General features: G+C 31.2%; 3 protein-coding genes across 7 annotated transcripts; all 3 read left to right on the top strand.

The window, feature by feature from the left end:
* The first annotated feature begins 4,520 nt into the window (after window positions 1-4,520).
* Window positions 4,521-6,805, top strand: LOC140986706 (uncharacterized). 3 transcript variants are annotated; one of them, XM_073455029.1, is made up of 4 exons: window positions 4,521-4,760; window positions 5,283-5,516; window positions 6,165-6,289; window positions 6,649-6,805. In XM_073455029.1, exons 1-4 carry the CDS (start codon window positions 4,740-4,742, stop codon window positions 6,746-6,748), a joined length of 480 nt encoding a protein of 159 aa, XP_073311130.1. In that variant the 5' UTR covers window positions 4,521-4,739; the 3' UTR covers window positions 6,749-6,805. The 3 variants fall into 3 exon arrangements, with proteins under 3 accessions (XP_073311130.1, XP_073311131.1, XP_073311132.1); XM_073455030.1 differs by having other exon boundaries at window positions 4,527-4,760; window positions 5,286-5,516; XM_073455031.1 differs by lacking the exon at window positions 4,521-4,760 and adding an exon at window positions 4,821-4,934.
* A 3,404-nt stretch (window positions 6,806-10,209) lies between these two features.
* Window positions 10,210-15,950, top strand: LOC140986602 (shikimate kinase, chloroplastic). Of its 3 annotated transcripts, none has more exons than XM_073454903.1 (11): window positions 10,210-10,331; window positions 10,767-11,015; window positions 12,322-12,380; window positions 12,605-12,659; window positions 12,759-12,831; window positions 13,432-13,519; window positions 14,363-14,445; window positions 14,535-14,664; window positions 15,345-15,423; window positions 15,587-15,651; window positions 15,733-15,950. In XM_073454903.1, exons 2-11 carry the CDS (start codon window positions 10,802-10,804, stop codon window positions 15,781-15,783), a joined length of 897 nt encoding a protein of 298 aa, XP_073311004.1. In that variant the 5' UTR covers window positions 10,210-10,331; window positions 10,767-10,801; the 3' UTR covers window positions 15,784-15,950. The 3 variants fall into 3 exon arrangements, with proteins under 3 accessions (XP_073311004.1, XP_073311006.1, XP_073311005.1); XM_073454904.1 differs by having other exon boundaries at window positions 10,238-10,331; window positions 10,787-11,015; XM_073454905.1 differs by lacking the exons at window positions 12,322-12,380; window positions 12,605-12,659.
* Window positions 15,951-23,733: 7,783 nt separating this feature from the next.
* On the top strand, window positions 23,734-24,039 carry LOC140985969 (mitochondrial pyruvate carrier 4-like). The gene has a single exon (XM_073453901.1). The coding sequence runs from the start codon at window positions 23,734-23,736 to the stop codon at window positions 24,037-24,039; it is 306 nt and encodes a 101-aa protein (XP_073310002.1).
* The last annotated feature ends 1,645 nt before the right edge of the window (window positions 24,040-25,684 follow it).

The raw sequence follows: 25,684 nt of genomic DNA, 5'->3' as shown, positions 1-25,684 counted from the left end.
GCTCGTAGGGATGACAATTTCCTCCGAACTCGTTGGAGGATCCGATACCCGACCCGAATAGAAGAGTGTATGGAGGGATTTTTAGACCCGATTAAATAATTGGGTAATCGGGTATGGGGATTTTCGGTTTCGGGTATGGAGGCGGGTTTGATATAATCCTACCCACACCCGACCCGAATACCCTTTTAAATTAATATATATAAATATATATATATATATATGTATTATTTATATTAAAGATTCATCAATCAATCTTCCGATTTTCGGAGTTTTCAATACATATAATCATAAATTTGAAAATTAAAAAAATGATGTTTTTTATATTAAATGAGAATAAAATATATAAAACTTTATATTATATATATATATATATACTTACTATAAAGCTTGAATAATTTTTCTTATTGTTCGTTTAAATAATTTTTTAAATATTCATAACTTCATTGAAACAATTTAAATTTGAAAAAATTCAATTGTATATGATAATTGGGCATTTGAGTAGGGTATGAGTATACGATAATCCGATGGGTATGGGGATGAGGATGAAAATCAATACCCGATGGGTATGTGGATGAATTTAATAAATAGGTATGGGGATGGATGTATGAAATCCGACACATACCCTATCCATTGCCATCCCTATAGGCTCGCACCAAATTCGATAAACTAATAATGCATATTGAAGACAAATTCTGGGAAACTGAGATTTTATTAGAAGAAGATTCCAGCTTGGTGAACAAAGAAAGGCTAATTACTCTAAAAATTTATCGCTATATTAAAAATTATATCGCTATATTTCAATCATAATATAAATTAAATTTTATATCCATATAATTTCCGAACAGTAATGTACCAAATTAGTTTCTAGTGAGACAGCTTGCACTTCATGTCCTTTCTAATCAAGTTTCTGATTATTCATTTTATCGTTTTTATTAATACATTTTTCGTGGATAAAATTTAATGTTGTTATTATTATTATTTGTTTTAACTTATTTTATATTGGTGGGTGGAAATAGATTTTTTCCAAGATAAAATTAAGAGCTTGTGTGATTGATTGTGTTACAAACGAGTTAATCTTATTATACAATGAGTGTTTCTTTCTTAGATCATGTGAGTCCCTCAATTGATTATTAAGTCTAGAGTTAAAGCGAACGACAACACACGCAGGTGAACATCGTTGTTTTTGTCATTAAAATAAGAGATCCTTAACGATATGCAACCACAATTGGTCACATATGTGTATTTTTAGTTGGTTTAAAGACTTTGCAACAAAGACATAGTAGATGAATCCTAGAAAATAAAAATCCATGACTATTTTAGTATAATTAATAATCCAACTAAAATTTGCAAGTTCTTGCGAACATGTGGCCCCGAGTTTTGCTAAAATTTAGACAAAATTTGGGGTTCATGGATTAGATATACTTTTAGAAGCATTATAGGTTTTGTCCCCTCCCATTTTAATGTAAGCCTCACAAAAAAAAATCTTTGACAGCCAATCTTGTCTCCTTCCCTCTGCCACATATTCCACCCTACCAAAAGATTATAGTTTTATTTTTAGAGGCCACATAATATCGTATGTGTCGCGTAAGATATTTAATTTACACACGAAATTTTAAAGTTATTTTTATTTTTTACTTGCTTTTGACCTCAAAAGTGATTGTTGCGGTTGTTACGAACAAAAAGAGGCGTTTAATTTTGTAACGAACATAGTCGTAAACTGTCTTAATATGAGACTCATATCATGTTCATGCAACATTATTGATCTGGTCGTTACAATCACCAATCAAGAATTTAAAAAATTATAATTTTACATCAATTTTTCAATTTTCAAGAAACGTCTATTTTGGAGGGTCCGGGTGGAGCTCGCATGTCTACAAATTTAACAAGTAATCCGAGTGACTTGGATTTATGCCACGTCTGCAAAAAATACGAAATATACAAATAAGAAAGATAAGAGTTCGTTGTGCTCCACTAGAAGGACAAGCGATTTAGGTCTCGAGTCATTTTCCCTCCGAAGACTTCAACTTTTGTTAAAATTATACTTTTGTTAAAATTATGGTAGCCCTATTATATTCACTATCATTACATAACTTTATATCTAGGTAGCTTATAACATTTGCACATACATATAATACATAAGAATCAAAATTTCTTTGTGGTAATATTAATTATAGTATAATATCGGAGTCGTTCGAGGATACCGATACTCAAAACAAAACATATGAAGAACATATGTCACGCCCCGAGCTCAGGCTCGTGTCTGCATGACTGTACAATAGGTCTCTATAGCAACTATTTCTTATTCGTCTTCGCTTTACGAAAATGATTAACCCAAGTTGCTATAGAAGTCCATTGTAAGCCATTATAAACTCATTTTAAATATTTAATTTTTTAAGATGTAAGACAAAGGTATCACAATCACCTCTCTTTCAGAACGCGACGTCCTCGTCGTGGCCTGACTCCTCGATCCACTAGCGTCGAGAATCTAGAGGTGACTCCTACATGTTTAAGAGGTGGCTCCTGTCATGTAGCACTTTGCCACACATGGCACTTATTTCTCGGTGTTCCTTACCGACGACCGGCACTGATACCATTCTGTCACGCCTCGAGCTCGGGGACTCGCATTTGCGTGTTTGTACAATGGACCTCTATAGCAACTACTTCGTATTCGTCCTCGCTTTACGAAAATGATTAATCCAAGTTGCTTTAGAAGTCTATTGTAAGCCATTATAAACTCATTTTAAATATTTAATTTTTTAAGAGGTAGGACAAAGGTATCGTAACATATATCTTTTAGCCTTGTCTAATCCAAACTTTAGAAGCTAAAAATTGCAATGTGATAAAGATTATATTTATATAAATATTTTGGTGCACATTTGCAATAAGATTGGGCGATCCCAAGACAAGAAATAAGATTATACTCGACAGGGACACGTGTCATAAGCGAGGCCAATAAACCTTGGTTCACGGGCAGAAGACATAAATCGGGCAGCGGGGAGGGGCAGCTGAAATCATTGTAACTTTGAGTTGGGCTAAGAAGCTGGAGCTGCCCACGTGAGATTGCCAGACGTGGGTCCTTATTTACTAAACCCGGCCCACTTTATGGATATGAAGGGACAATCCTCTACTAACAAACACGACTTAAAGATAATGACACTATTATTGCTCCTCCCTTCTCAATCAATGTCAAATATAATCTTTATTTCTTACCTTAGTTGCTCATATTTGAAATGCCTATAATCATTACTTATTGTTGCCATTTTTATATATATATATATAAAAAACTTATACTCGATGAAAACATTTTAACTCAAATATCTCGTTTTGATCGCTCTCTCTCCATAGAGAATATTGCTCTCCGATTATTTATATATTAGAAAAAAAACATAAACAATTTTTTTTGTAGGCTTGAATGCATGCATTAGCATCATTAGCTTGTTGAGAGGTAAATGAAACTGGCAGCGTAGGAATAAAAAGACTGGGCCATATACTAGTAGAGGTGGACAAAATACTGGGCCAAAACATTGTTCAGGACCAGTTAAGTGCTGACTCGGTGGCCCTTAAGGCCTGATCCAATAGCCCATCAAAGTGACACCCAATTAATTTCAAATGCTGACCAGCTTTATTTGACTATTTTTTGAGACTGTAATGAATAACATAATTAATTTATTTTCAGACATTTTCACAATTATATTGTAAGATTTGATTTTTGTATCTTCAAAACCTACTTAATATTTAATAATACTTTGTACAGTAAACGGCCTTTGGGTATGCACGCAATACATAAATACATATTCCATCCACACTGTGCCCATATTATATTATTAAATAAAATATTTTATAATAACATTTTTTTTTTAATTTTAGCTTCTTATAAACTTATAATAACAATTTTTATATATATACAATAAGCTCCCACATTTATTCTTAAAAAATTAGCCCTTCCCACCATATATCTTTAATATGAACACAAAAACTCTATGAGATTCTGAGTTAATTCTGTGTGAGAGATTTTTTATCCGATTGACTTATAAAAAATATTATTTTATGTCTTAAGTATTATTTTTATTATAAAAATATTGTTTTTTTTGTTACTCATACTAGGAGAAAATATTAAGTATTATATGTGTATTTCAATTAGAATTCTTAATTTTAAATTTTTATATCAAAAATATTATATTTTCCGATGTTAATATTAACAAAATCGACGAATTTTTTAGATATAAAAAAATATGTAAGATAAGACCAACTGACAAATGAGATATAAAAAATATATTAGATCTTTTGTGAGATGATATCACGATTATTATTTTCGTGAAACGAGTCAATCGTGCTCATATCTATAATAATAAGTAATACTTTTGACATAAAAAATAATATTTTTAATAGATAACTTAAATAGAAGATCCGTCTTATAAAATTGATTATTGAGATTGTCTCACAGAAATCGGTGCGCTATGTACTAAGACGTTTATATATAAATATATATATGTTATAAAAAGAGTTTTTAAATTTTTTTCGAGGTGAGACAGATGGACTAACAGGTTTCATCTGAAAATATTTTAAAATATGATGAGCATACTCCTCCGTGTTTCTTCTGTCTTTTCTTTCTTCACAGCAGGGAGAACATGCATTTGGAAAGTTGAAACTTGAAACTGTGGATCCTGTTCATTTTCTTAAAAAAGAATAGAAAGTGCAGTCTTTTTAGCAAGAAAGCGAAAACATTTTGCTGCTATCAGATGGAGGACGACCGCAAGGAGGTAAAACTAAAAAGGGTCTTTATTTGTTTTGGAGGACTTTGTTTCTGTTAATGGATGATAATTCAAATCTCAGAAGGGTTCGACGCATTTTTCGAATATTTCGTGTCATCGCAACCTTCATGAAGGAAGCTCTAAATAAGTAGTTCAAGTTTTGTGCTTTGGCCCTGTGTCTTGGTGTGTGCACAGTTTAGCGTCAAGTTTTTGTTTTGGGATTATGTTTGAATCACTGTTGTTATTGCTATTTTTGTTGATCAGGCAATATTCGAAAATTAATGGGATATTTGTACGTGCTTACTTTTCTTTCTTTGTGAAGAAGAAAAATTCTTTAAAACTTCTCTCATGTGAGAAGTGCCAACTTCATGGAAAAATCTTAACTTTATCATTCCTATGCTTTAATCGTGGTTTGTATGACAAAATCAAGATCTTACTGGAGTTTCAAGAGAGCCTTTTTTGCTTGTAATTAGACCTACAAAGTTTACTCATTTGATTTTTAAGTGTCATTAGCTCCTCTATTTTCCACAGAAGAATTCACCATGGCTCTCTGTGCCACAATTTGGCGACTGGGATCAAAAGGGACAGTTACCTGACTACTCGATGGATTTCTCGAAAATCAGAGAAAGGAGGAAACATAACAAGAGGGATCCATCAAGAGCCAGTCTTGGAAATGAGGAAAACCTCATCTCTTTAAACACGAGAGATTTGAACAAACCCCACGATGATGATAATCTCGATAATCATCAGAACAATTCTCCAACAGTATGATCCTTTCCCATCTTTAAGTATGATTACATTTCGGTGCGTCAAAAATGTGTATCTTTTGAGTTTAGAGACAAGTAGTTGCTAGTTAGGAGCATTGATCAATATCTAATCTGGTATTGATTGGCTAACTCTAGACAAGTTCTTTACAGACGCTGATATAACGTAAAAGAAGGTATATGATGGAATGATATTAGGTGTGAAATTTTCCCTTCTTGGATCAAGTTTTCTGATTATCTAACTGACGATCTTAGAGATAACTGTTTTCCTTAGCGTTTATGTAAATAAGCCATTCAAGAATGGATCGCACAGAGAGTTTGATTCGATTCTTGAGCAGGATGAATGCTTACTAGCATTAAAATGATATAAAAAAGATAAGAGTTTGATTCTTGCTCCGTATCAAACTTTAGGTCCACCAACCAGCGCTATAGAGTTAAAACTTAGAATTGCTTGCTGATTTATGTTCTTTAGGAGTCAATCTATCAGCTATCTAGAATGGCTTCTTAATCTTGGTGGAAACATGCTTTTGCTTTGGCTCAATTTGTTTAAAAGATAGCTATACTTTTGAATTGAGATGCTCTCGTTGTTGTCATGAAGCATTCAATTGTCATCATTTTAGTGCATGTGATCCTAGATCATGTACCATAGGGCACAAAATATTCAAATAACATGCAAGAGATTGATGAAGAAAGCAACCTTGGGTACTTGCTAAATTTGAAAAGTATCATGTTACATCTGGACCACCTTAAAGCACATGTGGTTTCACATGGAATGTATTTTATCAGGAACATATAATATTGAAGTAGAATGATGCTCATTTTGGACTCTCTTTATATCCATAGAAGGTAATCATTTTCATGAGGCGTATGATCGTCTAACACGATAATGATTTCGGTTTCATTGTTTATTTGAATCGTGATTCTTTAAATAAATTTACAAGTTGATGTTAACTAGAAAATATTAGGGTGATTTGGAACCGTTTCAAATCCAATGATATCTTTTTTTGTATTGTTTTAGAAAGAACTGGTATCTTTATAAAGATGGGGATTGTAAAAGAGAGTAGTTTTGTACTTTTATATCCAAATGCCAACCTGATCCCATTCAATAAGATTTTGTATTTTTTCTGCTGCAGGCAAGGAGTAACGTTTTCAGCTATTTCAAATGTTTTGTCTTCAAGGCCTGATAGCGTCGATGGAATGCTTGCTGCACTTTCAATCTCTTGGGCCCTTTAATTATTATCGTCATTTTCAAGTTTAAGGATTTTTTTTAAATTTTTTATTTATTATTTTTTGTCCAAAAAAGTTAATAGGTCAAGACACAACACTAGACTGGACCGATCCGAGTGGCCATGCACGTGTGTTTCACCGAGCCCTAAATTATCAGTGTTTTTCCATTCTAAAATTTCTGGTACTCGTTGGGCCAAACTTTTAGCTCAAACTTGATGTTAATACAAAAAATTATACTTGGCTTCATATCTCAAAGTGGGACTATTCCCCACTTATCTAACAGTTTTTCGGCCTCACTTCGCTAATAACACAAAAACCTATCAATTTCCTCATCCCATCTCGTCGAACACAGGGATTATTCCATCCTGCAGGGGTACATCCAAGGGCCAGAATTTTTTCTGGCACAATTTTTTTTTTTTTAAATTTTTTTTCCTCATGAAGTGAAATCCCAACCATTCATATAGGGTGTGGGCACTGCCCCCACACCCAGGATCGAACGAACCTCGAACATAGTTCTACACAATTCTTTGGCCAATAAAATCAGCTAAAAACCAAGAAACGAACGATTTAAGATTTGATATACCTGGATAAAGATTTAAGCAGGAAGATAACTCAATCTTGGATTACAAAATCTTGAAGTAGATATTACAGGATTTTCGAAAATATTGAAGGATTTAGGGAGGATTTCGAAATTGATGAGATATAGGGAAAATCTGCACGATAAAATACAGACTTGAGAAAAATTTAAAAGTTTAACTACCAGGATTTTTAAGAAAAAAATATCAAAATCTTATCTTGGAAAAAGATACCACTAAATTTCGAATTTAGGTAGGGAAATTTTTGGGATTCAATAAATAAAATTGGGAAATAAAAAGGCTACCGAATATTGGAAATTAGACACAAAAGTCGAAATTTTTGCAGGCTGGACAAGGCATAATTTCGAAATTATCCAAGGAAAGATATCTAAATTTCGAAATTATTATCCAGGATCAGGGATAAAGATTTAGATTAGATCACGATTCTAGATGAAAATTTGATTCAAGTTTAAACGCGCGGATGACACCTATCGAGATAGCAGCAAACCCCTATAAATAGGAGGGCCCTATAACTCGAAAATCACACCTCATAGCTCACCAAATTTTCGAGTTTGCTCTCCCTAGTTTCCCTAGGAATTTTCGAGTTTTGCTCAGCCGAGTAGCGAAGCGCTGCCGTCCAGTTGCCGAAGAGGAAATTTTCAAAATTTCCTGTGCAACGAACCCTAACTTTTCACGTTTTTCAGCAAGAATTTAAGGTAAGTGGGCTTGTTTTAAACTCTTCCTGAAGTTAAAAGAAACAAACATCAAATGAAAAAAATGATCAAAATATCGATCATTTGCTTCTCAATAAATACAAGGACAGTTTTCAATCACCTCATCTTCGATGTCTTTAATCTTCTGCATGACAGTCGCCATTGTTTCCGCGACGATAGGAAACGAGGAGCTGTAAACGACGACATACAGGGTTCACTGGTTCAGGCGGTGGGAATAAGCCTTGGTGTTGCCGGAGTTCGGGAAAGCAAAATAAACCCACCCAAATTCCTCCTATTGGGCCGCGGGGCTCTCATAGGCCCAGTTATGTATTGGGCTCTTCTTAATGGGCCTATGCTCCGCTCTTCAAACGAATGCCTTAATTTTCCTCATTAATAAATATTAAAAACATTCTAATTGTATATAAAATGTTTTCACAATTTAAATTGCCATGTAGTAGGAAAAATTTAATTAATTTGGATTAATATTTTGGGTCCTTTTATAAATTTTATGAAAAATAATTTTGATGAAATAATGTTTGCCCAAGAAATTTGCTGATAGGGTTGTCACATGCTAATATATATTTTTTTAAAAGATGGTAATATATTATTATATATGAAACAGACTGTAATAATAAAATATGTTTGTGGCACTGGCAAATTTGACAATTTGTCTGCGGCCACCTAACACGTTAAATTGGATGATATTGTTGGGGTTGGACATGTGAAAATATCACAACTATATATTATAAGACAGATAAAAAAATTTGTTCCGGTTGACAAGGTTGGTGAAAACTCAACATCAAAAGTTGTAATTGCGGATCTATCTTCTTCTTAATAAATTACAAGATTTCAGCTGTCAAAAAAAAAAGTTGTAATATTTAGAAGGAAGTCGGGTGAATAATCATAAATCATTGAGTGTGTAATTTCGGTTATAATTATAAGTAGATATCTTGTTAGACGGTTTCGCGAATTTTTTTTCATGAGACGGATCAAACATACTCATGTTTATAATAAAATGTAATATTTTTAGCATGTAACATAATTTTTTCATTAATGATCCAAATAAGAAATTTGTCTCAAAAAATTATAATAGATTTCAAATGACATTATTGTTGGATAAGTTTGAAATGTATCTTATTTAGGATGAAATAATATATAAACATGGAGAGATAGATTCGAAGTTTATGGTTTATTTTTAAAAAAAAAACAAAAAAATATATTTGAATTCAATTAAAATTTATGGATTTGGAACTCGTCAATCTAAATGCAACATAATGTAATTTATGATTGGTTAAATTGTATTTTCTTAAGTGTGGTTCTATTAAAAGGCATTAGGTCGACTTTGACTTGCAACCTCTACTTGATTTTAAGTTTTTTAAAAGAATAACTTATACTTAAATAATAAAATAATAATGATAATAATAAAAAGTTTGGAGTTCGAAATTTTTTTTATTTCATTTTGTAGAAAGAAATTTCTATAAATTTGTGGTGATGAAAAATTGAAATAAAAATATTGGTGCTACCAAACGCATGTGATAAATGATGGATGTTCATGTGATTGTCTTTTATTATTATATTATTAAGTTTTACCAACGGGAAATTGACCTTCAGTCCTCAGCCGTCGTTTTTTTTGTGTTCAGTCTCTGGGTACTTTTTTAGTACCACATTTCCACATAAAGTGTACCACATTTCCACATGAAGTGTACGACAATTTGTATGACATAGTACCATAATTTTGTGAGTAGAGATTGAACCCAAAAAAATGTTTTGATTGAGGATTTTTCACCAACTTCCCCTTTTACCAAATAGGTTTTTGTCATTATTTTTTTAATTCATTATTTTATTATTGTATGAGATATCAATAATTTTTAATATTATTTCTATTTTAAGAATAGGTCTTTTGTGAGACATTCTTACAAATTTTTATCTGTGAGACGGGTCAATCCTATCGATATTCACAATAAAAAGTAATACTCTTAACATAAAAAATAATATTTTTTTATGGATGACCCAAAAAAGAGACGGTACCGATATTCACAATAAAAAGTAATACTCTTAGCATAAAAAAAAAATAATTTTTCATAGATGACCTAAATAAAAGATCCATCTCATAAAATACGATCCATATTTCATGACACCGTCACACACAAATTTTTAACCTATTTTTTTGAATATAAATGTCTGGTTCGGCATAAATACTTTAGCCACCTACCACGAATTCGAAGTATAAAAACTATAAGCATGCTGACAACTCAATAGGAGGAAATTCGCCATCAGCCGCACCGTTTCTTCAAATTTCTGGTAAGTGAACGCTCTTTTGCATGCTTCAATTTCATGCTACATATATGCTGCCGTTTTTCCACCCGTGAATCTCTTGTTTGTGTATGTGTTTACATATATATGTGCGAGGAGCTTGCGTACGAGCATCTTTTTCTTGTAACAGAGGAGAATTGTTTGTGTATCGAACTGTTCTACTTTGGTTCTGTTTTTCAATGTTTGAAGGATGATTGTGATTTGTGAGTGTCTTTATATATTGATGAAAAAGGTGGTAACTGGAGTGGAAAAGATGGGACCTTTGAATTTTTCTGGTGATTCTTTTTCCCGGTTTATATGCTAAAAAGTGAAAAATTGAATTAATATCAGGACTGAAAGAAAAATTGGCTCAAACGTCGGTGGGGTTGAGGAGTTTTACGGTGAATGGTGATTCGTATTTCGAAAATTCCCTTTTGTTTGAAGCATAATCGTGTATTTTGAAGAAAGAGGAGAGATATATGGAGGCGAGAGTTTCCCAAAGCTTTCAATTGCCGGCATGGATAAGCTCTGAGAAGATTGCCAGAAAATCAAGTAGTTCTTTGCAGTTTTTGTGGACCTACGAGAAGCGGAAGATGTATCGGCCCCCTGCTTCGAATAATTTGCAGACTAGAAAAGATAGAGCTCGTAGACCAGTGCTGTTGAAGGTTTTGTGCTCCTCTGGAAATTATCCAGGTTATTAGTAAATAGATGTGATATCTTTTGGTTTTGAATTTGTATGGACCACTGATATGACAAACTTGTTTTCTTTCCGGTAAAACATCGATATTGTATTTTGCAAATTTTGGTGCCGATTTCAAATGGATCCTTGTGGTTTTGTAAACCAGTTTACAGAAGATGGTTTGTCAAATGATTGTTAAGTGATTTATTAAAATTGCTCGATTATGTTTTTATCAAACATTACGTGAATGGTTGACAGAGATGATGAGACGAATCACATTTCAGTGTTGTCGGTTTGAGAACTGAAGCAAACAAGTACCAGATTTGCCATATCTGCGAACCAATTTTGTCCCCTATCTCCCCTCAAAAGATATAAATCGTCCTTCAAATTATTGAATATATGTACCATTTTTGGGGGACAGTAACTCATTGTAGGGCTAGCGAAACAGTTTTTTCCCTTCATTTGTTTGCTATCAGTCTCTAGCGACACAATTTCTTCTTCTAAGTTCGTAGTTTTCCAGTTTAAGTCATGGAATATGCGATCTTGATTTACTGGTCACTATATATTTTATGTTTTATGAGAAAAAGGACCCTGCTATGCGGTATAGACTATATAACTATAATGTTAGTTTACTTCAAGCATATGAAATGCATCATAAGAATATCATGGCTGGTACAGACGATTAACTATTAACATTAGTTTACTTTAAGCATTTGAAAAAAAAAATGCAAATATTGTGCACTGCAATGCTACCAGTATAGACTATATAACTACTAACATTATATTTCCATGAACGTAAACTGCATCATAACAATATCATGGCTAATAAAAAATTCAAGATTGGGAACTTCATATAATTGATATTTGGGAATAATCAATATTTGCTTATGCATCGGATCTTTCCTGAGTTTTTTTCCATCTACGCTCACTATATACTTCGAACATTCCATGCATGTAAACTGCATCACAAGAATATCATGGCAAATTGAAAGTTCAAGACTGTGAACTTCATATAGTTTATATTTGGGACTAATCAGTATTTGCTTATGCGTTTAAACTTTCCTGAGTTTTTTTTCCTTCCACGCTCAGTTTTTTTCTTCTCTTATGTCATTAATTCAGCTCATCGTCAATGCCGAGTAAATACGTAATTTTAGCTTCTTTTAAATTGTTCATGTATCTATTTTCTCTCAGTCTTAAATGTTTTCTGTCGAGGTGGTTGTTTAATTTGCCATTGGTCACAAACAAAGAGAACAAACTGATAGACTGGAGTTTCTAGTATTGTACGAGTCACTAAAATCTTTGTATTTTTCTTTCGTCCAGCTTCAGTACTAGAGTCTGGAAGTCTTCCTTCATCGTTTGATGAATCTACGATTTTACAGGTAAGTTCATTCGGTTTTTCTTGTTTTAGATTAATAGCCTAAAAATTAGCTTACCATACCTAGTGCTATGGCATCTAAAATAATGATGTCCTAAAGATGTGAAAAGCTTTTTAGAGTGCAAGAAGCTGCCTTTCTCCTTGGACAATAATAGAACAATTGGGCATGTTCTTGAGCATTTGAGTGATTGGAGTCTGCTTTTGACTTTATGTAAATGCATGTTGCAGAATATATCTGAAGGAATTGAACCATATCTGAATGGGCGTTGTATATATCTTGTTGGTAAATGCGCCGTCAGTTTTTCTGAATCCGTGTGAATTACTTTGGGTCGTTGCGCTTTAACATTTTCTTTGTTTTTGGTATTTTTTAATTATTATACAGGAATGATGGGATCTGGGAAATCAACAGTGGGCAAGGTTTTGTCAGAAGGTCTTGGATATTCTTTTTCTGACTGGTTGGCACCAAAACTTCATTCTTCTTTCTGATAAAGAGTAGCCATTTAAAATTAAGAAAGAGCTATTTGAAAATGGATTTCTTGGATCCTTTGATTAGTAATTGAAAATTGCTGATTTCATCAAGTATGATTGAGACTTCACTGTTCTATCAACCACTAGCTATTTATAATCATACCCTTATTAGAGACATGCTACGATTTATGGATATTGTATAGCCTAAATACAGGGCGAAAGTTAAGGCACGCGCCTTATCAAACTGAGGTGCTGTAAAAGATAGTGTACTACTATCTTGATACATATAGAAAGTTTATTTATATACGAAGTCCAATATGAATGACATTTTAAAAACCTATTAATTAATCCATTAGTGAATTAAATGCTATTACTTTTCATTTTACTTTAGATTCACCAGATCTATATTGAAGTTGCATTTAAAAGGTGTCTCGAGCCTTTAGAATGCACCGAGGCTCGTGTTTCACGGCCACGGTGTGTGCATCACTGAAGGGATGCGCTTGAGCTTGTTGCATGCATTTTGGGTTTTAATAACTATGGCTAATTCTTGCAATATGTATCAATAATTTTACTTGTGAATGCTCCAGTGACACGTTAATAGAGCAAGCTGCTGGTGGAAGCACAGTGGCTGAAATATTCAAGATATATGGTGAGAGCTTCTTTAGAGATAGTGAGGTAAGAAAAAACTTCTTTCCTATTCAGTTGGCACCAGATAGCTGGAAATATCCCTCCTTTAAAATCATTTTCATGTTTTGACACCAAAGGAAAGACGGCGACCATTGAGTTTTTATCAGAGCCTTTTTTTGTTAGGCCTAAGCTTATTGGATGTTTATATGCCTGTTGGTATTCAACTATCATTATGTTTTATGATGAGTTAGTTGAAAGTTGATTCATATTTATCCTCCCAGGGAGTTTTTGGATTAGTTATTGCTTGATTTATCTGCTTTAACCACACACATGGTTTATGCTTGTAAGTACTAAAATATCTTGTGCTTCAATGGATAGCGAGTACTAGGATACCATGGCTGGCCAAATTTCTCAAATAGCTACATTGTCATGCCGATTTCGCATGTCTACTGCAGCTTGAATGCTTTGAAAGAAACTTTGATATCTATCCAATACAGTATAGTGATACAAAACCAATTTCACCATCTGGCTAGCATTTACTAAGATTCGAAAACGATTTAACCAATTTGGTCAAGAGAAATATTTCTTGTTATTTTGTTAGATTCTTTTAATGTGAAATCACCAACTATTAACGTGGTTGTATTTGTTTAATTTAATCGACATAATAGCATCATCATCATTCTCCATATTTGATTGAAGTTGAGTGGTTTTCCACCGAACTGGTTTTGCTTATCAAAAAATTGACAAGTTAATCCATCTATATCTCATGGGAGGAACCGTACTTAATTCTTACTTAAAATATTCTCATTGCGGTCAGTTGTGGTAATTATTGGAGAATGTGACAATTTTTCTGTCTCGACTACATTTCTTCTTCTTTTTTCTCTTCTTTAGACGGAGGCATTGCAGAAACTGTCTTCGATGCATCAATTAGTTGTTTCTACTGGTGGGGGTGCAGTGGTTCGACCAATCAATTGGTAATAAAGTTGGAGTTTTGATGGCATTTTTAAGTGGTCGACTTGCTATTTCAACAGTGTTTAACTGGTCACTGTTAATACTTTTCTAGGAGATACATGCAAAAGGGCATCAGTGTTTGGCTAGATGTGCCTTTGGATGCCTTAGCACGTAGAATTACTGCTGTAGGTACCGATTCTCGACCCCTATTGAAACAAGAGTCTGGTGATTCTTATTCCTTGGTAGGTCGCTGCATTTTTAATAACATTGGAATTCTCTAAGAATGATACTGGTTGTATATATGTATGTAGAGGACTGTCAACCTTGAAAATTTGTGCTGCAATTGTGAGTTGAGTTACGCTTGGACGTGAATATTTATTCCGATTAAAATATGGAATGGGTTTGGGTTTCCATAGGTTCAGCTCATTGAAGGATGAACATTGGTGGCAGAGAAAAATTTATGCTGCCTTCGCTCATAAGTAGACATATTGAATGATTTTCTTTCAATAAGACTCGTGAAAGTGGTTTAAGTGTACTAGCTCCTTCGAAGTCCAAGAAATATGTACATATGTCCTTTTCTTAGTGATACTAATAAACGATGGATGAGATTGCTATATATCAATTATCGAAAAGTTGGAACCTATACCGAACTTTATTATTCTTTAGAAATTTTATGTATTGACACCGAGATGATGGATTTATGGCTGCATATGTGTGAGCCATATTGGACTTAGCTTGGGCCAAAGGTATTCATTTTAAAAAATTGGCTTAGTTTTAGCCGACTATCTTGGTGCACTTGTCCAGTTGACCGGTTGTATATATACATATGATCCAGACGCTGTATAAAAAGTCAGGCAAATTTTCATTCTTTGATATTTTATTGGGGGCTTCTGTTCTTTTCTTATTTGACGTGGTTATGTAGACTATGAAGCGATTATCTACCCTTTTCAAAGAGAGGGGTGAAGCATACGCCAATGCCGATATCCGTGTCTGCCTAGAAAGTAAGATTGCAGTATCTTGTTTCATTTTTGTTAAATTTTTACTCTTTTGCTCTTTAATTTATTGTCCTCAATCGTGATCCCTCCCACCCCCCTGAATGCATGGTATAAATCCATTTGCCCACATAACTTTTATTGATGGATCAATTTTAATCTTTATATTTAGTTATTGCTGCAAAACTCGGATTAACTGACGTATGCAAGCTCACACCTAACGTAATTGCGATTGAGGTCTGTCTCCTTCTCCCACTCCATTCTTTTTCAACGAAGTAGTTTCTCTTATTGACTAAACTGGATTTTACACGTTAACAGTTGCTTTCACAAGTCGAAACCTTCTTGAAGAAAAGGGAAAACGGTATCTGATTCTTTCGTTCCTTCATAAATTGAAGAGGTCAGCGCCGCATTTCGGTTTTTCCAGTTCAAATACATGGCAGTTGCAACGGTGGAGTTTCTTTTGATTGTGTTTTAAGGATGTTGTGCTATATAGTTACTGTACAGAATAACATGTTGGATGCTGCTGTGTTTCCTGTTGACTCTGGTCAAAAGAGAAAACACCGTTTTGTTTAGTATGAGTAAGTGTCTCTAACCCAAAAATCGAAGAATTCCCCTTGCTTTGTTTTCGCTCCGCTCATCCTCACTGACTCTATTTAGTTATTCGGGATCTGAATTCCCACTAGAGAAAACGGATCGTCATAATTATAAAATCAGAACCTTGTTTAGAAATTATAAGCTTTACGAGTTGAAAATTGTTTGCACCCCTTGTGGAATATGTGGAAAAAATTGGATATCAGCTGTGTAACTTTAAATTTAGTTATTATTTTGGCACGTATGTTCTTACGTATTTGGAATCATTTTAATTTTTATTTAAAATTGAAGTTTCACTCCAATGTATTGAGTCTGACCATGAAACATTTTATTTATTTATTTATCAAAAACTGCATTTTAAAAGGAGGAAACAAAAGGAAATAATCAGATTACATTTCGGCAAAATGCATTTTAGACCAAAATCTATCTCATAATAGGTGTCATTTTTAATCTCATTTCGAAGACAGAAACTTGTGTGTAATCTCACTGTAAAACATAAATAATGTGCTAATAGCATTCAATCTCATTGTAAAACTTCTATGCAGCACAAAACTCTATAAAATATTAATTAGATATTAAATTCTCTATTTTTCAAAAAATAAGTTAAAAAACCCCTACGTAGTAAGAGACAATAACACGCGCTTAAAGCAAAAACTTGTGTGAGACGGTCTCACGGATCGTATTTCGTGAGACAGATCTCTTATTTGGGTCATCCATGAAAAAGTATTATTTTTATGTTAAGAGTATTATTTTTTATTGTGAATATCGGTAGAGTTGACCCGTCTCACAGATAAAGATTCGTGAGACCGTCTCACAAGAGGCCTATTCCGCGCTTAAAATGTCATTTGTCATATCTTTTTACTTTTTATAAATCGATAGAAATACTCTCAAAATTTTAAGTATAATGTTTTTTAATGTGTTTTTCATTATCCAATGATTGAACATATTATTTTTTAATTGGAATATTAAATTTTTTATATATTATAAAGCAGAAAAGATCACTATTTAAAATTATAAATCTACCAACTTGCTAACCAAATTATTTTAAAATTTTTAAAAATACATAATAAAAATAATAAATAATATTATTGATAATACTAAACTAAATAAAAATAGTAACATTCAAAAGAATAATAAGAGTTAATAATATAAACTTTATTGATGATAGTAGTAATAATAACGTAAAAATATATTAAATAAATGATAATATTAATAAAATTGACATAGTAAATAAATTATACATTACCAAATAATATTTGAATACATTATATTATACATATATAACATAATTGATATATTTGTTCTGGATCAAAATTTTAACTATATAAAATCAAATTACACACGAATACCCTGTTACTAAGACAAACGAGAAGAACATGAAAGCTTAATCATGTTAAATCCAGTATTAATTTATTTTAAAATCATAAAAAAATTAAAATTTCCTCAATTATTTTTTATATTGATAAATCAGTTTAACTCAGCTTAATTTGATTTTTTAACACCCTTATTTTGTATTCAAATTTTCAACATAGTAATAAAAAAGTCTAATTTATTTTATACACCTCTCAGTGTAGTTTTTCAAAATTAATCACATATTCTTAATATTGTTTTTATATATATATAATTTTTGTTATCAATTTCACAATTATATTTTTTATATTAATATATCGGTTTACCTCCACATGATTTGATATTTAATTTAGAGCCCGTTTGGTATAAGAAGCTACAGTTAAAAAAGTGCTTTTTTAATTTTTAACTTGTTTGGGTGGGCTTCTAGTGCTTAAAAAAGCACTTATTTAAGTTGAAATTAGAGCTTTTTTAAAAGCATTATTTTAGAGCTTTTTTCACTAGCTTTTTTAATAACCTAAAAAACAACATCCACCAGTAGGCTCCTCTCAATCTTTTCTCCATTCTTCTACAAGGTACAATTTTTTTTTCCGTCGAGGTTTTTGTTCGTTCATTTTTTTCTGCTTTCTTTTTGCTGCAGAATCTACACTCCCTAATTTGTTGCTGGTGGGAATAATAAGGCGGATTGGACTGATCAGAATACCGAAATATTTTTAAATCCAAGTCAATTACTTAGATATACGATTGAGACTGTCGAACCTGGATTTGTTGCTGATGGGAATAATAAGGCGGATTGGACTGATCAGAATACCGAAATATTTTTAAAAATTTGTGAGGAAGAAATTGAATCCGGCAATAAACCTACCAAACATTTAAACAAAACGGGGTACACAAATTTAGCTTCAAAATTTCATGAGAGAACGAGACTTTCTTTGAATAAAAAACAATTCAAAAATAAATGGGATTCTATGAGAAAATATTTTGCACTGTGGGCACAACTTATTGGAAATAATGAGACTGGCCTTGGTTGGGATCATAACAAGATGACCGTGCAAGCTGATAATAGTTGGTGAGAGGATAAGATTAAGGTACATAATTTATATACTACATTTTAAATTTTAAATTTATTATTTTTATTTATTTTTTGTTACGTTGCAAATTACAGGAAAATCCCGAGTATGTTTAAATTTTTAATGCAATAATCTAAAACTTTCCATGTTTATTGTTTTTTTTTATATATTTATCTTTATTCATATATTTTTCACAGGATGTCTGCGAGTTCAGGCTCCACTATATTAGATAACTCTGATGCATCAAGTGATTCCGACATTTCCGTTGATTCTATTACAAATACACATGTCTCTAAGAAAAAAATATTTTCGTTATCCTTGTGTGGTGTTACGAATTATGTTTTGAAATATATTGTTAAAGAAAAATGTAGGACATCGTTGTTATCAGGGTCTCAATGGGTGGCAGAGATATTGAATGGTAATGAGACACGATGCTTTGAAATGTTTAGAATGAGGAAACATGTTTTTTATAAACTATGTGACGATCTACTCCAAAAATATAGATTACAGCCAACAAAAGGAGTTGATATCTATGAAAAGGTGGGATTATTTTTGTACATGATGGGTCAACCTGCTTTAGTTAGAAATGTTCAAGAGCATTTTCAACACTCGGGGGAAACTGTTTCAAGACAGTTTCACAGCGTTTTAGAGTCCATAGGGAAGTTGTCGAGAGATATCATCAAACCTATCGATCTTAATTTTACAGATGTCCCTGAATATATTAAGAATGACAAAAGATATTGGCCTTATTTTAAAGATTGTATAGGGGCTATTGATGGCACACATATATGCATTTGTGTTCCGCCTAGCAAGCAAATAGATTTCATTGGAAGAAAAGGGTATACTTCAACAAATGTTATGGCTGTATGCGACTTCGACATGTGCTTTACTTTTATATGGGCTGGTTGGGAAGGTTCTGCTCATGATTCTAAAATTTTTAAAGAGGTTATGCGCAGAGAGAGATTGCATTTTCCACTCCCACCTGAAGGTTTGATATTAATATATCTTATATGTTTTTTTAAATAATTGTTAGATAAATATTTACACTTTAACTCTTATTTTTTGCAGGTAAATATTATTTAGTTGATGCATGTTATCCTACTTTCAAAGATTTTATGGGACCGTATAAAGATACTAGATATCATTTACCTCAATTTCGATTGGCTCCAAAGTTCAGATCAAAAAATAAAGTATTTAATTATCATCATTCCAGTTTAAGGACGGTTATTGAAAGAACATTTGGAGTGTGCAAAGCACGATGGAAGGTATTACAAAATATGCCCACATTTTGTCTAGATACTCAATTTAAAATTATAGTGGCATGTTTTGCTTTACACAATTTCATAAGGCGATACGATGCGGCTGGAGATATTCTTGAACAACTCGAAAATATTGATGATTTACAAGAAATCGAGCAAGATGGTGAAAATGTTTATGTCCATGACAGAGGTACGAGATGGCAAGAGCCAACACAAAAAAATATTACGGAAATGAAAGAATTGAGAGATGACATAAGAAATTCACTGNCTTTTACTTAAAAAAATACTTTTAAAAGCCAACTTAAAAAAACACTTTTTTAATCAAAAAAATTTTGATATCAAACGGGCGCTTAATGCCACGTGTGTGAGTTATATTTTGGGTAGCAAGTTGGTGAATTTATTATCTCAAACTTCCCACTTTATAATATTTAAAATAATCTAATTAAAAACTATATGTTAAATCATTGGACTAGAAAAAAAAAACACATCAACAAATATTATAATTAAATGTTCGAGGGTATTTCTCACTAATGGATTGATATATAAAAAGTAAAAAAATAAACCTGACCTAAATGTTTGAGGGCATTTCTCACCTGTGGATTGATAAAAAAAAAAAAAAAAAAAAAAAAAAAAAAAAAAAAAAAAAAAAAAAAAAAAAAAAAAAAAAAAAAAAAAAAAAAAAAAAAAAAAAAAAAAAAAAAAAAAAAAAAAAAAAAAAAAAAAAAAAAAAAAAAAAAAAAAAAAAAAAAAAAAAAAAAAAAAAAAAAAAAAAAAAAAAAAAAAAAAAAAAAAAAAAAAAAAAAAAAAAAAAAAAAAAAAAAAAAAAAAAAAAAAAAAAAAAAAAAAAAAAAAAAAAAAAAAAAAAAAAAAAAAAAAAAAAAAAAAAAAAAAAAAAAAAAAAAAAAAAAAAAAAAAAAAAAAAAAAAAAAAAAAAAAAAAAAAAAAAAAAAAAAAAAAAAAAAAAAAAAAAAAAAAAAAAAAAAAAAAAAAAAAAAAAAAAAAAAAAAAAAAAAAAAAAAAAAAAAAAAAAAAAAAAAAAAAAAAAAAAAAAAAAAAAAAAAAAAAAAAAAAAAAAAAAAAAAAAAAAAAAAAAAAAAAAAAAAAAAAAAAAAAAAAAAAAAAAAAAAAAAAAAAAAAAAAAAAAAAAAAAAAAAAAAAAAAAAAAAAAAAAAAAAAAAAAAAAAAAAAAAAAAAAAAAAAAAAAAAAAAAAAAAAAAAAAAAAAAAAAAAAAAAAAAAAAAAAAAAAAAAAAAAAAAAAAAAAAAAAAAAAAAAAAAAAAAAAAAAAAAAAAAAAAAAAAAAAAAAAAAAAAAAAAAAAAAAAAAAAAAAAAAAAAAAAAAAAAAAAAAAAAAAAAAAAAAAAAAAAAAAAAAAAAAAAAAAAAAAAAAAAAAAAAAAAAAAAAAAAAAAAAAAAAAAAAAAAAAAAAAAAAAAAAAAAAAAAAAAAAAAAAAAAAAAAAAAAAAAAAAAAAAAAAAAAAAAAAAAAAAAAAAAGCCTCATCAGCTGCATTTCAAGCGCGCGTTATTACAACTTTCGATGTAAAGGAATTTTACCTTATTTTTTGAAAGATGAAAGACTTAATATATAGCTAATTTTTTTTTTATAGCGGGTTTTATGTTATATAAGAATGTGGGCTAAATGCTATAAGCACTATAAATCATGCTTTTGAACCCCCAAACCATATGACTAAAATGTTGTCCACATTGTTCCTCCTTTCACTCCTAGTCGATTTGGCCTCTTCACAGAGCAACAAAGGATACGAAGTTCACGTACTTCCTAACAACAAATCCCCGTTGAAGATCCATTGTGCATCCAAGTCCACGCTCTATGTGACCAATAATTTTCATTGGATGAACTTCTAGCACACCATGATGTTCTTATGTAGTTTCCAGTTGGGTTCGAGAAACCAAGCCTTCTTAGTTTTTAATAAGAACATTGCTTACACTTGCGAATTTGAACCCGATGGAAACATATATATGCAATTGTTCTGTTGGAGAAGATGAGCTATGGCTTAACAATCAAGTTCCTCCGGGTCGGAGCCAGATTAAGAAATATGACTGGGTTTAGAAAAAGAAAATTATATGATTCAGATTCTGGTTTTATTATGAGATTACTTTAGAAGTGAAAGTCGATAACTTCATCTCATGTTACTTTAGTGAAGACGCAGATATTGTTGATATTATCTTGAATAAGAATTTTTTATTTCATTAAATAACTTAGTCGAATACCATGTAAAAGTTAATCTTTTTGTTTCTGTTGTGTGCGTGTAAAATCTTTCTTTTGGCAGTTGAGATCAAACACCCCAAGACTGCAGAGTCCGATTAAAGATTACCGATCGGATGAGATATGTAACTTATATCCGCCGTGACAGGAATTCAGCAGCTTGCTGCCAACTTCGAGAAATCTACCCGAAACTACCATACCATACGTGTCGTGCTGTTGTATAGACGAGTTTTCATCTCGATGCTAAAAGGCCTACTGATTACGCTATGGAGTATTAATAACAATTTTGAATATTTTAAATAAAAAACTAAAATAATTATTTTTACAGATTTAGCATTTAAGAGAATTGTAAATATAACTTAAGTTATTTGTCATTCAAATTGTTTAAAATAAAATCTCATAATATGATTTAATAATAACGATAAATATTGAATACAATAGTTATTATTTTATTAACAAATAGAAAAGATGTATTGTGATGAAGCTACAAGGACATCTGAATTTACATGTTTGGACATTAAATATATATCAAGAAAAAACATGCCACTCGAGGCTATCGAAGGAAAAGACTACTCGGGACAGTATGATATTATCTCATGTAGTGTCTGTGACTACTGATACATGTGACTACTTATGTATTCAAACTCATTTTTTATGTTTAAAATATTGTTTTCATTACAAAAATATCATTTTTTTGTTATTATATTATGAAAAATTAATATTTTGTAATGAATATTGATTTGAGTAAAAAATATATTTTTAATATATGCTAATTTACAATAATTTTTACTGTAAGTACTGATTGAATGGAGTCGTCTCACATGTATTTATTTAACAAGACAACACGAGTGTCTTAATGAAGCTTCGAACCAACTGATTTAAATGTCATAAATGCATTACCGGTACATCAAGACACCCATTATTGCCTACATTACAGATGCTGCAGCCAGTAAATTTACTCGCCATGCGTTGGCCTATTGACTAGGAAATTCACAAATTGGTTGAAACATTGATTTGTTCCTCGTCACTTTCTGCTCTTCTTCCCTTCTTCGACCACATGAAATTTCGAATAGCCCCGACCCTTGATGGGATAAGTTCGGGTGGCGAAGATCCACCTCATATTTCAATGATCGCAACATTTTTGTTATTCCCATTAATGGCGTTAGGTTTCCTGATATTTTGTTATACAATCAGCACTGCATTGTAAATCTCTAAAATTAAATTGAACCTTGTTTTTATTTATTTTCAATAAAAGTTAAATAGACAATATTTAATGATATAATTTGTAAACAAGTAAAATATATATGCATGAAAAATCATCAGATATTAATTTATTTGAATACATGATTATATATTAAACTTTTAAAAATCTCGTAAACATGGATTTTATCTTATTGTTATACAATATTTAATTTTTCAGAAACAAAAGTTGCCCCATGATCAGATATAAAGCTCAATTATATATATATGTATGTATGCAATCATTTTTTTTTAAATAAAAACGATTTATTTTCATAATATGTGTGAAAAAATAAACAAATTACACACTTGAGACAATGTAGTATTAATTTGAATGGCCTCTTTAGTAGTGAGCAAATTACTGATTGCATTGAATGAATGTCTGTATCACATTATACTTAACAATAACGTTTATTCAAAGCAGATTTATTTTCACTAAAAGTTCAACAAAGCAACTCGGCCTTCTGCCCATCTACCTATATTTAACTCAATATATATCCCTCGTGAATCGGCAAACGAATACATAGGGCTCAATCCTCAACAAAACAAATTAGAAGAGTGTGTGTGTTCTTGTGATTGGTGAGAAACGATGAATGCGAAGAAGCTAGTGGGGAGCGTATGGAACCATCCGGCGGGGCCAAGAACCATCCATTTCTGGGCACCAACGTTCAAGTGGGCCATCAGCGCGACCAACATTCTCAACTTCTCGGTACCACCGGACTCGATCTCGTACCCGCAACAGGCGGCATTCGTCGTCGCGGGGTTCATCGGCGCCCGTTACTGCACGGTGATCACACCCAAGAATTGGAATCTTTTCAGCAATAATTTTGCCCTGGGTTGCACAGGTATTTATCAGCTGGCTAGAAAAGCCAAGCATGAAAAACTCCTGATCTGATTAATGTACTGGATTACTACTAAAATCATGTTTCTGGTTGAGGAATCTTGGTTGTTAATTAATCCCCAACATGCACTCCCTAATTGGGGTTGATTTGGATTTTAATTGAAGGAGTTTCTTGAATGATTAATCTGCATGCAACCACCTCATGTGTATGTGAACGAATTAATTAGCAATTCAGTTCCTTTTACGACATGTACGAGAGGCGATATGTACAAGAAAAGAGAGATAAAATGATTATGCGTTTGATTTTCTCATCATCGATTTCCATCGTAAGATTTATCTAGTTAACGTGATTTCAGTTCGAGGTCACTCAATAAAGATACAAATTGCGAGTTTCATGTCATTAAAAAAAAGATACAAATGTCCAACATTTGTTGATTAAAATAAGATAAGCGTTTAGCAGGGGAAGACTGAATGATCGCATGTAGGGGATTAATTAATTCAATACGATGAGTAGAAAATTGGAAAAATAAACAATAAAAAATTGTAACTTTGTTAATAAATTAAAGATATATATTTTCACGTACCCTCCTCCATACATCAATAAATCGTATGCCAATTATGTTATATATAATTATATTTCTTTAAATTACAAGTTCGATCCGTGTCATTCTGGGTTTAATTGAGCAATTATTGATATATGCACAAACCATATTTGTCCCTAAACAGGGATTCTCGGTTCATAAATTCTTGCCGTTGGATTTGGAGTAACTAGGAAACTCAAAATTTAATAACAGATTGAGCTGTTTTTACGATTTATTAGGTCTGCATTAATTAGACTCGGTATAAAAAGAAAACGTCAAAGTCAATAAATAGACTAGTCGATTTTGCCCACATGGACTCGGTTGATAAATTGTTAAATTTCTTCGGAAAAATTAAATTTTTCATCTTATAATTTCTGTGAGAGAATTTTTTATGACTGAATTGTAGTTAAATGATACATGATTGGAAAATTCAATTGTGTTTCTTCGCGGGCATAATTTTTTTTAAAAAATATTAATATTTTTAAACGATAAATTAATTTTCATATGTATGATAATATTTTAAATATATTTTTATACAAATAATTTTCAAGAATAATTAATTATATTATTCCAATAGTTTCATGTCAGACCAAAAGACTACCCCTTTACTCTATCAGTTTTTTTTTTATTATAGAATTATTTAGTTTGTTAATACCAAGTGTTACGGTTAATCTATTATTAATGCATCCAATTAAATGAATCCATGTGGAACCGTTCCCTCTATGAAATAAATGCTTTGCAGAAATTTGGCTTAAGGCTTAGTTTGAAATTTGAAAGGGAAGTAGGCTTTTTAAGATGGATATATATAATTGTAGTAAAAAATAAAATTTTAACATAAAAGATATTTTTCATTCAAATAATCATATATTATGATATAAAAATAAGAATTTTTATTCAAAACAACATATATTATATAACATTTTTGCATAATATAAATAACAAAAAAAAATGATATGTTGGACAAAAATATTTTTCATGGGTCGGGTCGGAGATCCGTATCACAAAGTTGAGATCTAGCTCTTCGGGAAAAAGGCCTTCATTTTTTGTCATCTCAAAATGATGTTAAAAACGTTCAATCAAATGTAATGTGTCACGAAACGAATCAAATATCCAAAACA

This window comes from Primulina huaijiensis, chromosome 10 (assembly GCF_012295235.1).
Source record: "Primulina huaijiensis isolate GDHJ02 chromosome 10, ASM1229523v2, whole genome shotgun sequence".
NCBI lineage: Eukaryota > Viridiplantae > Streptophyta > Magnoliopsida > Lamiales > Gesneriaceae > Primulina > Primulina huaijiensis.
This window is presented reverse-complemented; position numbering and strand designations above follow the sequence as displayed.

Bases quoted from the DNA above. Each gene is read 5' to 3' on its own strand.
- LOC140985969 (XM_073453901.1), top strand. From the start codon at position 23,734: ATGAATGCGAAGAAGCTAGTGGGGAGCGTATGGAACCATCCGGCGGGG.
- LOC140986602 (XM_073454903.1), top strand. From the start codon at position 10,802: ATGGAGGCGAGAGTTTCCCAAAGCTTTCAATTGCCGGCATGGATAAGC. The intron at 12,660-12,758 runs GTAAATGCGCCG...ATTATTATACAG, and splicing joins GCGTTGTATATATCTTGTTG to GAATGATGGGATCTGGGAAA. The intron at 15,424-15,586 runs GTAAGATTGCAG...CTTTATATTTAG, and splicing joins TATCCGTGTCTGCCTAGAAA to TTATTGCTGCAAAACTCGGA.
- LOC140986706 (XM_073455029.1), top strand. From the start codon at position 4,740: ATGGAGGACGACCGCAAGGAG. The intron at 4,761-5,282 runs GTAAAACTAAAA...TATTTTCCACAG, and splicing joins TGGAGGACGACCGCAAGGAG to AAGAATTCACCATGGCTCTC. The intron at 6,290-6,648 runs GTATTTTATCAG...TTTCTGCTGCAG, and splicing joins CATGTGGTTTCACATGGAAT to GCAAGGAGTAACGTTTTCAG.